Consider the following 12,260-nt stretch of genomic DNA (forward strand, 5'->3'; position numbering starts at 1 on the left):
CTCCAAAGTCTATTCTTTCCATGGTATTTCTTACACTGCCTTTTGCAAGATAAAAAAGTAGACAAGTGCTAGACTAGGCAACATTCAACTTTAATGAGCTCGGACTGGGACAGGGAACAAAGGCTGGGGCCTGGCTGAGCCTCAGAGGGGCCTTTTCCTCTGGGTCAGATGAGCCCTCTCATTACTGGAGAAGCCTCACCAGGCCCTAACCCTTGATCTCCACCCAATGTCTTTATCTCTTAGAGCAGGGGTCACCTATTTTTGTAAGGCCCTTGAACCAAGAATAGTTTTTAATTTTTTGAAAAGTTTGTAAAACAACAAAACCAGGAATACACAACAGAGACAGTACATGGCCAGTAAAGCCTAAAATATTTACTATTGGGTTCTTTACAAAAAAGATCTGACTCCTGTCTTAGGGAAATGGACACATTTTAGGTAGGGGGCTGCAAGAGAATAGAAGACCCTTGTCCTTTACTGGAAGGAGGGCCCATGGACGTACAACGATGTGGGTGTGGGGGTGTGAGTAGGGATGGATGTGAGTGTATGAGCAACTCCAGACACTGAGGCTAATCAGAGCTGGACCTGCTCATAAGGGCCGATCCAGCCGTCGGCCAGTTCCCGCAGGGTGCTGTACCGCCGCTCAAACTCCTCCTGGCTGCAGTGCTGCAAGAGCTGACCCACCTCCTCTGTGAGGAGAGTCACTGCCAAGCGCTTATCCAGGGTCTCACTCCACCTGCTCCCCAGGATGTGATCTAGACTGGCAGCACAGCCTGCTGTCCACTGAGCTGGCAGCATGTCAGGCTGGAGCACCTGGTGGTGGGCACTGAGCATGGCTAGGATGTGGCGGCAAGGCAGATGGAAGGCCTGGTGAAAGTAGCAGCTGCAGCTGGCAGGGGGCTGGAGCTGTACCCTGTGGGTGTCCTCCAGGATCTGTATGTTCACCTTTTCTGAGCCATAGCTAATGAGGTGCACGGATTTCTGGACGACGGCAAGCTCACCCAGGCAGAGTTGGGCTGCTGGCCCTGTGCAGATAGCATTGAGAGACTGCTGGATGTGGGCTTCTACCAGCTGTTCCACTTTAGGGCTTTTGGGGCTGACATCTGAGGAGGCATGACTGTCTTGGCGACTCAGGCCCAGGCTGAAGCTTGCCTTGTCTCCAGAGTTCTGCTGCATATAGCGGAGCAGAGAGGCCATGCCTTGTTCCACAGAGTGGGTAGTGCCAAAGAACTGGCTGAGGATACGGGTGGTGACCTCCAGGCCTTGGAAGTAGCGGCTACTCTCAGCTCGGCTTCTCCAGCGGTGAGCCAGCCAGATTCGGTCATTGAGCAGCCAGTGTGAGTGAAGTTCAGGCATCTGGGCTGGGGGGATGCAGTTGGTTAGGAGTGTATATAACTTCCTCAGATTGCCAGCTGTGGCACAGCACATTGTGCTCTGCAGGGAGGTCAAGAGCACCCTCTCTACAGGCTGTTGAAGGGACAGCTGATAGAACTTGCCCTGGAGGAACTTACAGATGTGAAATGCTGAGAGCAGGACCTCGGCTGCAGGGAATTCCATAGCTAAGGTGGGCAGGGGGAGGAAGTGGGGATCCACTAGGATGGTACAGACTCTCTCCCATGCTGGGTTAAACTTCTTGAACACCTGGAACATCTGGGCCAGGCCTTCAGGATCCTCCTTGGCAGGAATGGCAAAGTAGACTGCTCGGGCCAGATGACCCTCCAGCTGTACCCGAGGTCCATCTACCAGAAAGGTATATAACACCTTGCCTCTTGGGTTATAGGTCCGGTGGATAAATAAGATTTCAGGGAAATGGGCAAAAACACCTTGCATCAAGCAGCTCTGATAGTTGAGGGTTTCTAACTGAGCAGTCTTGCTAACCTGATACAGCAGCATAGGTGGGCTTGGGTCTTCAATCAGGAGCTCATTCAGCATTGTCAGGGCCATGGGGGAGGTGGGAGATCTCTAGATGCCAAGGCCAAAATACTTTCTCTGCGAGGCTGCTGTCTAGAAGGCTCTCAGTCTCTCAAAACTCCAACTAAGTTGAGGCTTGAGGCTAGACTGTACTTCCCAAATCTTGTTCCAAAGATGGGCCTATGGAGAAGGACAGAGGTTTAAGGAGACAGTAAGGGCTTGGCTCTACAATGATTCATCCAGACAATATTTATTGCTTACCATGTATCAGCACTGTTCTGGGGAGATACATAATAAACACATAAACAAACAAGTATGTATCAGATAATGAAGATTACAAAGACCACAGAACTGGAGTAAGTTGGGGGTGGGAGGGATACTTTAGTTAAGGTGGCCAGGGAAGCCTCCAGCTGGTGGGGATGGGGAAAAATGACGTTAGAGGTGAGACCTAATTAATAAGAAGCCAGCCAAGGAAAGATTTGGCTCCAAGAGATTTAAATAACTCTGAAGGCCAAAGCTGCACCTGATCTTTTTTTTTTTTTCTCCTTAAATAGCATTTTAAATATCTGTATAGCACTTTCTATTTACAAATTACTTCTTGGCACCCATTCTTTCTTTTGGTGCTGGTATATACAAGAGAACTGCAATTGCCCCAAACTTGCTGTGTGATCTTGGGCAAGCCAGTGACTGCCTCTGGACCTCAATCCCTTCAACCATGAACTGGGGCTAGCAAATGTGCATAGCTTCTCCTTCCTCTATGTAAATCCCTCTATTACTTGCAATACTCTGTTCACATTTCCTCTATTTGGTCCCAAACCAGGTCCCAGTCCCCATTTTACGGATGAAAAACTGAGGTTCAAAGGTGTTTAGTGACTTGTTCACCATTACTAAGTAGCTGGAAGCCGAGTCTTTGGCTTGAAATCTTGATTCAGGGATGGAGAGGAGATGCAGCCTCTGACCTCTCACCTCTCATCGGGATGGGAGGATGTGGCAGTCTGACATTCCTATTCGAAGTACGGCCGGAGCCTGAAGTCAACCTCCCACCCCTTTGGGAGTTGCGTCATGGCTGACCGCGGTCACCAACTGCTTCACACACCCACTCCTCCCAAAATCACTCACCCACAATCTGGCTCGGCCGCCATTTCTCCCTATTTGACCCTGCCTCTCAGTCTGACTGACCTCTAGGCTCACCAACCGCGGCGCCAGCTTTCCGCCGTGACTCAAACCAATGGCCTGAGGAATTCGCTATCGGTCTTTGGAGCACAGACCAATCGCAGTTCAGCAGCTCATGGGCGGGAGCTGCTACCATGGTTACGAGGCTCTGGCGATAACCAACGAGAACCTGAGGACATTTGCATCCAGGAGCGGCCCCTGGAACGGCGTGTTGCTATGAAAACTCCCTCATGGGCCGAAAATGAAAAGCAAAATAAATACGGGTTTTTTCCCCCCTTTCTGGTCAAATCTGATTCTAGCGGGGTAGGAAAAGGGGCCTAGGTAGTTGTACTGCGTCTTCCGCCTTATGGGCAAACGAAGTCCCAGGTCTCCCTGGCTCTCCATTAGCGGTGAGGGGCTCAACTCTAGGAGTGGAGGAAATCCAGATCTTGAGGGAGCTGTTGCCCAGCCCAACCCCCTCCAGTATTTCCCAAAAGAGATCCAGAATGGCACAGTGACTTGTTTTAGGTCACCGTGAATTGGCTCAAGAACCAAGACCGCCTGACATCTTTTGACCTCAGTTCCCCTAAAAAACACATCTTGGAAAACTGGGTGGCTTTAGAGGATTAAGATTACAAACCAGCAACAAGTACTTATAACTGCAATGAAATGTTCAGTTTATATAAACCTCCAGGGGAAATTAAGAATAGAAGCAGCAACACACTTATTTTTACAGATGAGGAAAACAGAGAAATAGGGACTTGCCCATAGTCCCCCAGCAATTTTGGGGCAGTCAACTCTAGGATTCAGGTTCTTCCCTCCCAGTCTATTTGGCCTCCACCTGCCAGAATACAAGGCAGCCTGAAATCAGTGTTGACGTCTTGGATAGCAGGAAGAGGGTGGAGTATGTGGTGAACTGTTAAGTCTTTGAACTTGAGGCATCAGGATGTTTGGCTCCTCAACCCCCATTACATTCCCTCCCTATTCAAGCACCCTACATTTCCTCAACTTACTTGATTTTATTAAAAACAAACTTTATTTAATATGAATAAAAATTAAGTCCAAATAACAGATTCTTTGTAAATAGCAGCAATAGCCAAAGGATCGCCCTCCTTTCCTTTGTCCCCACAAACAGGCCCCTTTGTCAGGTCCATTTCGTCTCACCTTATCCTGGAACAGAGAGCTTATCTACATAAAGTGAGTAAGATCTGATCTCAGGAGTTGGGGGAGAAAGAGGGGTGACCTTTCAGCACTGAGATAACTTTGGCCTTGAACAATGAATGAGGCTCCCAAGGAATGACAAAGGTAGGGCAGAAAAGAGGCAGATTTAAAGGACTGTCACTCTGTGGGGATCCTCTTCTCCCTATTGTAACAATCCTCCTAGCCCTACCTGGGAAGACTGATTAAAATGCAGACAGATCCCTAGCAAGCTCTGCCCACTTTGAGCTCTCAGATTTACAAGGAAAGGGGTTTGTGGCCCAATGCACCAGCATGAGAGCTTCAATCACGAAGTGTGGCTCCAGCAAGAGGGAGTCCCTCCCCTTCCTCCTGCTTTCCCCAGAGGAAAGGGAGGCAGCCCACATCCTTGAAGTCCCCTGGCTGCTGATTGGGCTCAGGCGGCTGGCAGGGGTCAGCCCAGATATCCACAATCTTGCGTAAGGTGGAACAGCGTTCCTCCAGCTCTGGCCCCTCACTCTGCATTAGCAGGTTTGCTAGCTCCCGGCTTAGGTCCTGAATCATGTTGTTCCGTCCTTGCTTCCCAGGCTGGCCTGCGTTTGGGAGCACGACAGGGTCCTGGAGCTCCCCACTGGGCCCAAGGAGGTGCTGGTACCTCTTCTGCCACCGGCGGCACACCATGGCTTCCCCCACGGGCCTCTGGCTGGTGTACAGCAGGGCCAGAATATGCCGGCATGGCAGGTGGTACCACTGTTGAAAGGAGCAGCTGCAGCTACAGCCGTCTTTGCTAACCTGATGAGAATCCTCTAGCAGCTGAATGTCCACTGAGGAGCCAGCAATGTCCAGTAAGTGCGTGGAGTTCTGAACCACCTCCCACTCACTGTGGCACAGCTTATAGGCCAGTGCAGAGCCACTCTGCTGCAATGTGTCCAGCATGCCACCCTGGGAGGCCTGCACCTGTGGCTGCTGCTGTAACTGCACCTGCTCTGGCTTTGTCTCTTCCACAGGGAGCCTGAGAAGCCTCTCTCCACAGATTGAAAAAGCTTTCTTAGACTTTGGTGGCATGCTTGCTGGCCGGGCTCTCTTTAACCTGAGAGGAGCTGTAGGCAAGTTCTTCAAGCCTTTGATATTAAAGAAGTCTATATAATCCACAAAGCGCAGGATACAGTCCAGTAGGGACTGCTGCTCCCGAAAGAGGCTTGACACCTTGCTGGTGACAACGTCTAGGCTGTCCATGTATGTGTTACATGCGTGCAGGCCTTTCCTAACATGCATGTACCACAGCAGTTCACAGGAGAACCAGTGGGTCTGCAGGAAGCTGAAGAGCCCCTCATCTAGTAGGGCTTGGGACATCTGACAGAGATTTTGCAGGCTGGCATCAGAAGTGACAAATACAGCCTTCCGCAGGGCTTCTTTCATGAGCCATTTAAAGGATGGATTGGCTGAACTACGATGCAACTTCTTCTCTAAGAGTCGGGTTGTGTGGTAGATGGAAAGGAGGATACGGGCAGCAGGGAAGATTTCCTGCAGGATGCCTCGATGAGGGAAGGACGGGTCCACAAAGACCACCTTGACCTTGGGCCAATCTGAGTTGAACTCTGTGAAGATACTCAGCATCTTGGCCACGGAGGTGGTTGTCTCAGTCTTAAGCACAGCAAAGTGTACTACTCGACCTTCTCGTTCTTTGTTTTCCACCAAGAAGGCATACAGGATGTGGCCCTGGGTGTTCTCCACCCTGTGCAGCAGGAGATTTTCTGGGAAGCGGATGAACAAATCACTCATCTTGCTGCTCTGAAAGCTGAGCCGGTCTAGGTCTTGGCTGTTGCCCACACTGAGGGAGGCCATGGAACCCTTATTGACCTTAAGAAAGTTCTTCATCACCTTTGCTATCTTGGTCAGGTCAGAAGACTTGATAACCTCCTGCTCTGGCTTGGAGGGTGCTTGAACCTTACCTAAGCCAAATGATGGTTCCACTGGGGACTTCTTGGCAGTTTCAAGGTCTTTTTTGATTGTGGGCTGCACAGGCTGGGGGTTCTGCAGGCACAGCGTCCTGTTAGAATTGCTAGCAGTGTCTTCTCCAGGACCCGTAGTTTTGGAGTCAACATGTATATGCTGGGTGTTGAGTTCACTGATAAACAGTCTATCCAGTTTCTCATTGTACCGCAGAAGCAAGTACGCTGGGCACATGTCCGCCTTGGGTGTTCTCTTCGTGTTTGATTGGGTCTGAATACAGACAAATTTCACCTGCACATATCTAGGGAGGTAGAGGTGACAATGAGAAAGGTGACCACCCTCTTTCTTTCACAAGGCAAGGCCCTGTATTGGCCTCATGGGGCTGATATGTTTCCTGGAGACCACAGTGCAGCATAGGATTACATAAGAAAGATTTATGTTCACTCACCAGCATTTAGTTCTTCAAGCTACTGACTAACTAAAACTCCCTTCATTTTCATCTACAACAATTCTAAGCCCCAACTCTTTCCACTCATTCCCTCTCTGTTGCCCATCTGTAGATGCCAACAATTCAATCTGAGGCAAGATACAATGGAAAATTGACAAGAGGCATCAGCAGAGAGCCCAGCTGGTTACTGTTTAAAATGTCTCCTTCATTTTGCCTTTTAGGAGCCATTGCCCCCTCCTTCTCCAGACTGCTAGGGTCACAGTGGCCCTCAGGGGTTAGGGTGTGCCTGGGCCTCATCTCTAAGAGGGAACATCTCTGTTCATCTTTCATTTAAAGAAAAACATCCACATCCTAAGAGAGTCTGAGAACTCTTAGGTGATCTTCAGGGTCCCGGCTAGGTTTGCCATTCTAGGATGAAAGGGGTGATTCAAAGGAGAAGGGTAAATTGAATGCTTGTCTTTTTCTCTTCCTATCCCCATTCCACCCATGCTTAAGGCCAAATCAGTCTGCCCTCTCCAGGAAGCCTTTATGGATATCCTCAAGCCACAGTAATTGTTCCTTTCTCTGAATTCATAGCATTTATTTAAAATAAAAGGCTTACCAGATTCTCTGGGGAGCTGTATATCCAGCAATTTAACAGTGCGGATGCTGAGGACTGACTGACTGGATTTGAATGAGGGCTTCACCACTGGGGAGCTGTGTGACCTTGGGCAAGTCACTTCACCTCTGCAGTTTCTCATCATAAAATGAGACTATCTTATTAGGGTTGTCTGAAGATTAGGTAAGCCACAGACATAATATCTAGCCCAAAGCCTGGTTTAGCCTTTTATTTAGGCTAAATTAAAGTCCTGCAGTTTTGTTACTATTATTACATCTCTCATGCCTTGTTGACACTCCCTTGGGTGTTTAAATACTACTTTTCCAATTGGATGGTGCTGCTTCAAGTGACAGGACTGTTATCAGGGCAGTCCAAGCACCCAACACAGTGCTATTCCTTCAATACTTATCAAAGGCATAAGGGTGAATGACTCATGGAGCACCAGTGGTGGGATGGGTCACACCCTGGCCTCCTCAGGGAGGAGTGTCTCAGACCAGGGGAGGGGAGAGAAAACCTTAACCCCTGCTGTGACATGACACAGCCCGGGTACCTCACCAACCCTTTTCCAAACACTCTAATCCAGCTGGTCCTGTCTGCCCACCCTGTAGGGCAAGCTTAGAAAAACAGGATATGCCAGGGCCACAATAACAGGGTGGAGGGGCCTGGTGCTGAAAATGCCTGTACCTGTGCACAGTGCTAGGGTAGCAATGTCAACACTAGCTCAGGGTAAGGAAGGGGCACGAGCAGCCCAGTAACATGGCAAGGCCTGTAAGGGGTGATGGTGGTGGGGCCTCTGCCTATCTCTCCAGCTTTGTTTTCCACCTGTCCCCACTTTGCTTTTGGTGCCCTACAAAGACAAACTGCCTACAGCTTCCTGTGTTCACTGTGCTGTGTCACCTTTGTGCCTTTGCTCATGTTTGTCTCTGTCTGGAATGCCCTCCCGATCAAAGCTAAGTTAATGCAGGCATAAGGTTTTATACTTTTCTGAATCTCCCTCAGAGCTTATGGCTAAGAGCACCCAACCAGGATTTGGAGGAATGAGTCACAGCTTCCTCCCAATGTCCTTTGCAGATGTTTATATTCCCCTGGTGGAGTGCGGTCAGTGTACACCCAGAGCACTGTACCAGGCACAGACTAGCTCCTCCAAACACACATACAGAATGAACTTTAAATGAGCAACTGTATGGCAGAGGAAGGTCTTATAAGAGGAATAGTATACTAGTGAGGGTACTGGGAGAGTTTGTCAGATAACCTGGCTTCCAGTCCCAGCACTATTAACAATAACTTTGGACAAGATCTTTGGTAAAGTTCAAACATATAGTAAGTCCTACAATGTACCAAACACTATATGAGTTGCTCAGAATGCTACAGAGTCTAATTAGATAGTCTCTATTCTCTAAATCTAGTGAGCAGAGAGATTGTCACATAGGTAGACAGTAAGTCAAAATTAAGTGAATGGTTACAAGTACAGGCAACATACTTACAACTGAATAAGGAGTGATTCACTCTATAGGGATTCATAAAGATTAACTAAAGGCTTTTGATTCATTTTGCCTAAGATCTGGGCCCTTACTGTATGTAAACTGCATCTTGGGCCACAAACAGGATTGTAACAGGTGGGATAAAGCCATTTAGACCATACAACCTAAGTTATGAACAAGACTCAAGTCAGAATATCTGAGTTTAAATTCCAGCTCTACCACTTATTAGCTGTGTAAACTTGGACATGTCACGTCACTTCCTCTAAGCCCCCAATTCCTTATCTATAAACATGGAAATAACAAGAGCACTGATCTATAAATCATCAGTAACCCATCCAAGAATAATCAGTACCACTAAAAGTGAATTAAAGGCTCTACAAGATCTGTTGGTGCCAAACCAACATCACTTAGCCCCCTTCTCACTTCCTAACAGAAGGCCAGCTCCATTCACGCTGCTACTCCTGCCCTACATAGCTAAGTGCTTCGGGGCTAGTTTAAGCCAATTAAGGTAATCTCATTAGGAATGGGCATGGATACTGGCCCAGTTCTGGACAAAGAAACATGATGGGAAATCTGTAGGAAACTGAAGGAAGGCTTTTTCTTCTGAATTGACTCCTGCCTTTGTACCCTGTGGGGACCCATCCTGAGGGCAAAGCTGAGTACTGAGGATGGCAGAGTAGGATACAAACAGCTTGGACCACTGGAACAATCACCTTCAAAAGCCCATCTCTGGGTTTCTAAGAAATAAACAATTAACATCCTCAGTTTTCAGTTAACTGCAGCCAAACACATCCCCAGGAACAACACTTCACAGTAAATGGTGATAAAAAAAAAAATTGAGTAGAATTTATCTTAAAATGAGACTAAAATTACAAAGTTTATATATTTAACCAAATGTAGGTTATAATGGCAGCTATATGCCCATTCTTAGATCAAAAATGACTTAATGTGTCAGTTGCTTTCCCTGTTCCTTCCCCCTGCCCCGCCATCCCATCCCAGTGTATTTTTCCCAAACACTGTAGTTTATTTTCTGTCTCACTATTCCATTATGTAAAGATCAGTTTTACCAAAATATTTTCAGGCTTTATCAGATTTCCCAAGGGCCTAATTTGTTTGTTAGGCAAATTCTTTGCTTTTCACATCCCTATCATATCATCACCCTTGATTTCCCTTCTCCATTTGTTAACTGGTGTAAGGCTGAGAGGTGATCTAGGAGTTCTCTCTCATTACTATCCGGGACTTCACTTAAGTCCTACAGCTCTCAGGAGATGTGCAATTTCAGTTTGCAGTTAGTTTTACTTGCACTGTATTATCCTGCTGTTTACCACATCTATTCATTAGCCAGAAACTGGCTGCCAAAGATGCTGATGGGACTGGTAAGGATTAAGTAGGAAGGAATGATTAAGTCATGACTAATTTTCTAAGTGGCTAGTTTATTAGCAAGACTTCTGTGTAATGGCGTTTGCTTTCCTAAACAGCCTTGTGACTATGGATACATGGAAAATGAAAACTCAGTAAAACAAGGGCCTAGTTCAAAGGGTATGATGAGGATTAAATAAAACAATGCCTGTAAAGTTCTTGGTGGCTGGAATGTGTTCCCAAAAAATGTCCAGAAAAGGTAGCTATTAAACTGAGTAACAATGGAGACACCAGAATACTTAATGGGCTGCTTGAAGAACATCAATACCTCAAAAGCTGTAACAAGAAGAAAAATGTAACAGTCATATATAAAAATATGAGAGGGTAATGTAGACATAAAATCATAGAATCACTCTGTTGATTGGGACTTATGGTCGTTTAGTGATAATTCTCACAGCACACTTTTTGACTCTAAAGTACCGCTTTCTATCATGTACTACTACAGTTACAACTTTGGCAAATACTCACTGGAGCACTGCATTTCAGCCACTACCTGCATTTTCTTATTTAATCTTCACTATATCCTCATTTAAAAATGGATGAAATTGTGTCACAGAGGTTAAAAGTCTTACCAAGGTCAAGGGGAAAACCTGTCTGACTCCCAAACTCCCACTTTTAACCACTATTGGGGTTCAGGACAGGCTGCTCTAGAACGTGCCACTTTGGCCTAGGATTATTTCAAGCTGAAAACAATTGAAGCCCAAAAAGAGCCCTTTCCCTCCCCCCTTGGCTGCCTAAGAGGATTTAGATGGGGAGTCTGTACCACGAAAATAGCTACAGAACTTTGACTCTCTGAGTTGGCCCACGTAGACTGTTCAAATTTGAACTGATTTTCAATTTTTCAAAAGCAGACAAATTCACACAAGGCTGGGTTTCTGGCTCCTTTCTCCCAAAACTCTGGCAACACGGTCTTCATTTTCACATGGCAGCCACTGGCTGGAGTTGATAAGGCCCATTTTGCCCACTTGACACTTCTGTTCTCCCTAGCATAAAGACCTGGTGTTGACTGTTCTCTCATCATTCCTTTTCTACCGGTAAAATTAAAAATTGGACTTTCTCACATTGGGCTCTTTCACTTGAGGCCTGAAGCCAACTGAGTTTGCCGCCCTTATCTTAGCCCCTAAGCCTCTTTTCTCATCTAATAAATGGGGGGAAAAATTATCTTTAATTCTCAATACAGCCCCATGGGGTAAAAGCATGCACAGACTAGAGAATACTGCCTAGGCCGTGGGAAGTGTTTGAAAAACAGCTGTTGATCTCAGTAGCCCAGGAACCATTTACAAAATAAATGAATGAAGGAACGAATGAACTAACCAACAAATGATCGCATGATTGCTTAGTAAAGAGAAGACTGATGAAAGAAATTATCGCTAAGGCGTTTCTATCGATTTGTGAAGACAATACTTTGTTTCTGGGACACTGCAGGTGCTCAAAAAAAAGGGACAAACTGCAGTTATGAATTCCGGAAAAGCTAAATGAGGGACTGAGTGAAGGTGAAGCGGGTGGTCAATAAGCGAAGCCTGTGAACCTTTTGCTCTTTTCACCCAACACACAGCAAGCAAGTGCTGAGTGCCCGCTGTGTGCTCACAGAACTGGGTCCCAACAACACTGCCTCCTCTTCCAGGCCGCCCACGCGCCCTCCTGCCCCGCCCTCGCCCCGCCCTTACAGGATGTCCTCGCGGATGGAGGTGCCACGGTTGAGGTTGTGGAAGCGGACGGAGACGCAGTCCCTGAGAGTGAAGGAGCACCTGTTCTCCTTTTTATAGGCGCTGAAGCACTCCTTGAAGTCCTCGTAGGTCTTGAAGCAGCTGCCCAGCTCCATGGCGGCCCCCTCAGCCCACACCAGGGGCTGGCCCCAAGATCAACACCAGGGTTCAGAGGTCACACTATGAGGGTCTACAGGCTGGGCGTGGGACCAGGATGCCTTAAGGGCCGGCCCCAGTTGGTTGGCCTGTTATGGAGCTCAGAAGGAGCCCTAGCTTAAAACATACAAGGGTCTGGGGGCGGCTTCTGACAAGAGGGGAAGTGATTCTCAGCCCTTATTATCCAGTTCTGGGCTCTGCCCTCCAATACCACATCCAATCACACACGGGATTCTCAGACTGGCACTCATATTCTCCAATCG

General features: G+C 47.4%; 2 protein-coding genes across 3 annotated transcripts; both read right to left on the reverse strand.

The window, feature by feature from the left end:
• Positions 1–22: 22 nt before the first annotated feature.
• ZSWIM1 (zinc finger SWIM-type containing 1) lies at positions 23–3,113 on the reverse strand. Of its 2 annotated transcripts, none has more exons than XM_017653435.3 (2): positions 2,875–3,113; positions 23–2,088 (listed from the first exon to the last, which is right to left on the reverse strand). In XM_017653435.3, the coding sequence occupies exon 2, from the start codon at positions 1,939–1,941 to the stop codon at positions 571–573; it is 1,371 nt and encodes a 456-aa protein (XP_017508924.3). In that variant the 5' UTR covers positions 1,942–2,088; positions 2,875–3,113; the 3' UTR covers positions 23–570. The 2 variants fall into 2 exon arrangements, with proteins under 2 accessions (XP_017508924.3, XP_036862108.2); XM_037006213.2 differs by having other exon boundaries at positions 3,028–3,105.
• Positions 3,114–4,393: 1,280 nt separating this feature from the next.
• ZSWIM3 (zinc finger SWIM-type containing 3) lies at positions 4,394–12,258 on the reverse strand. The gene is made up of 2 exons (XM_017653431.3): positions 11,803–12,258; positions 4,394–6,490 (listed from the first exon to the last, which is right to left on the reverse strand). Exons 1-2 carry the CDS (start codon positions 11,955–11,957, stop codon positions 4,561–4,563), a joined length of 2,085 nt encoding a protein of 694 aa, XP_017508920.1. The 5' UTR covers positions 11,958–12,258; the 3' UTR covers positions 4,394–4,560.
• Between the last annotated feature and the right edge of the window lie 2 nt (positions 12,259–12,260).

This window comes from Manis javanica, chromosome 5 (assembly GCF_040802235.1).
Source record: "Manis javanica isolate MJ-LG chromosome 5, MJ_LKY, whole genome shotgun sequence".
Classification (NCBI taxonomy): domain Eukaryota; kingdom Metazoa; phylum Chordata; class Mammalia; order Pholidota; family Manidae; genus Manis; species Manis javanica.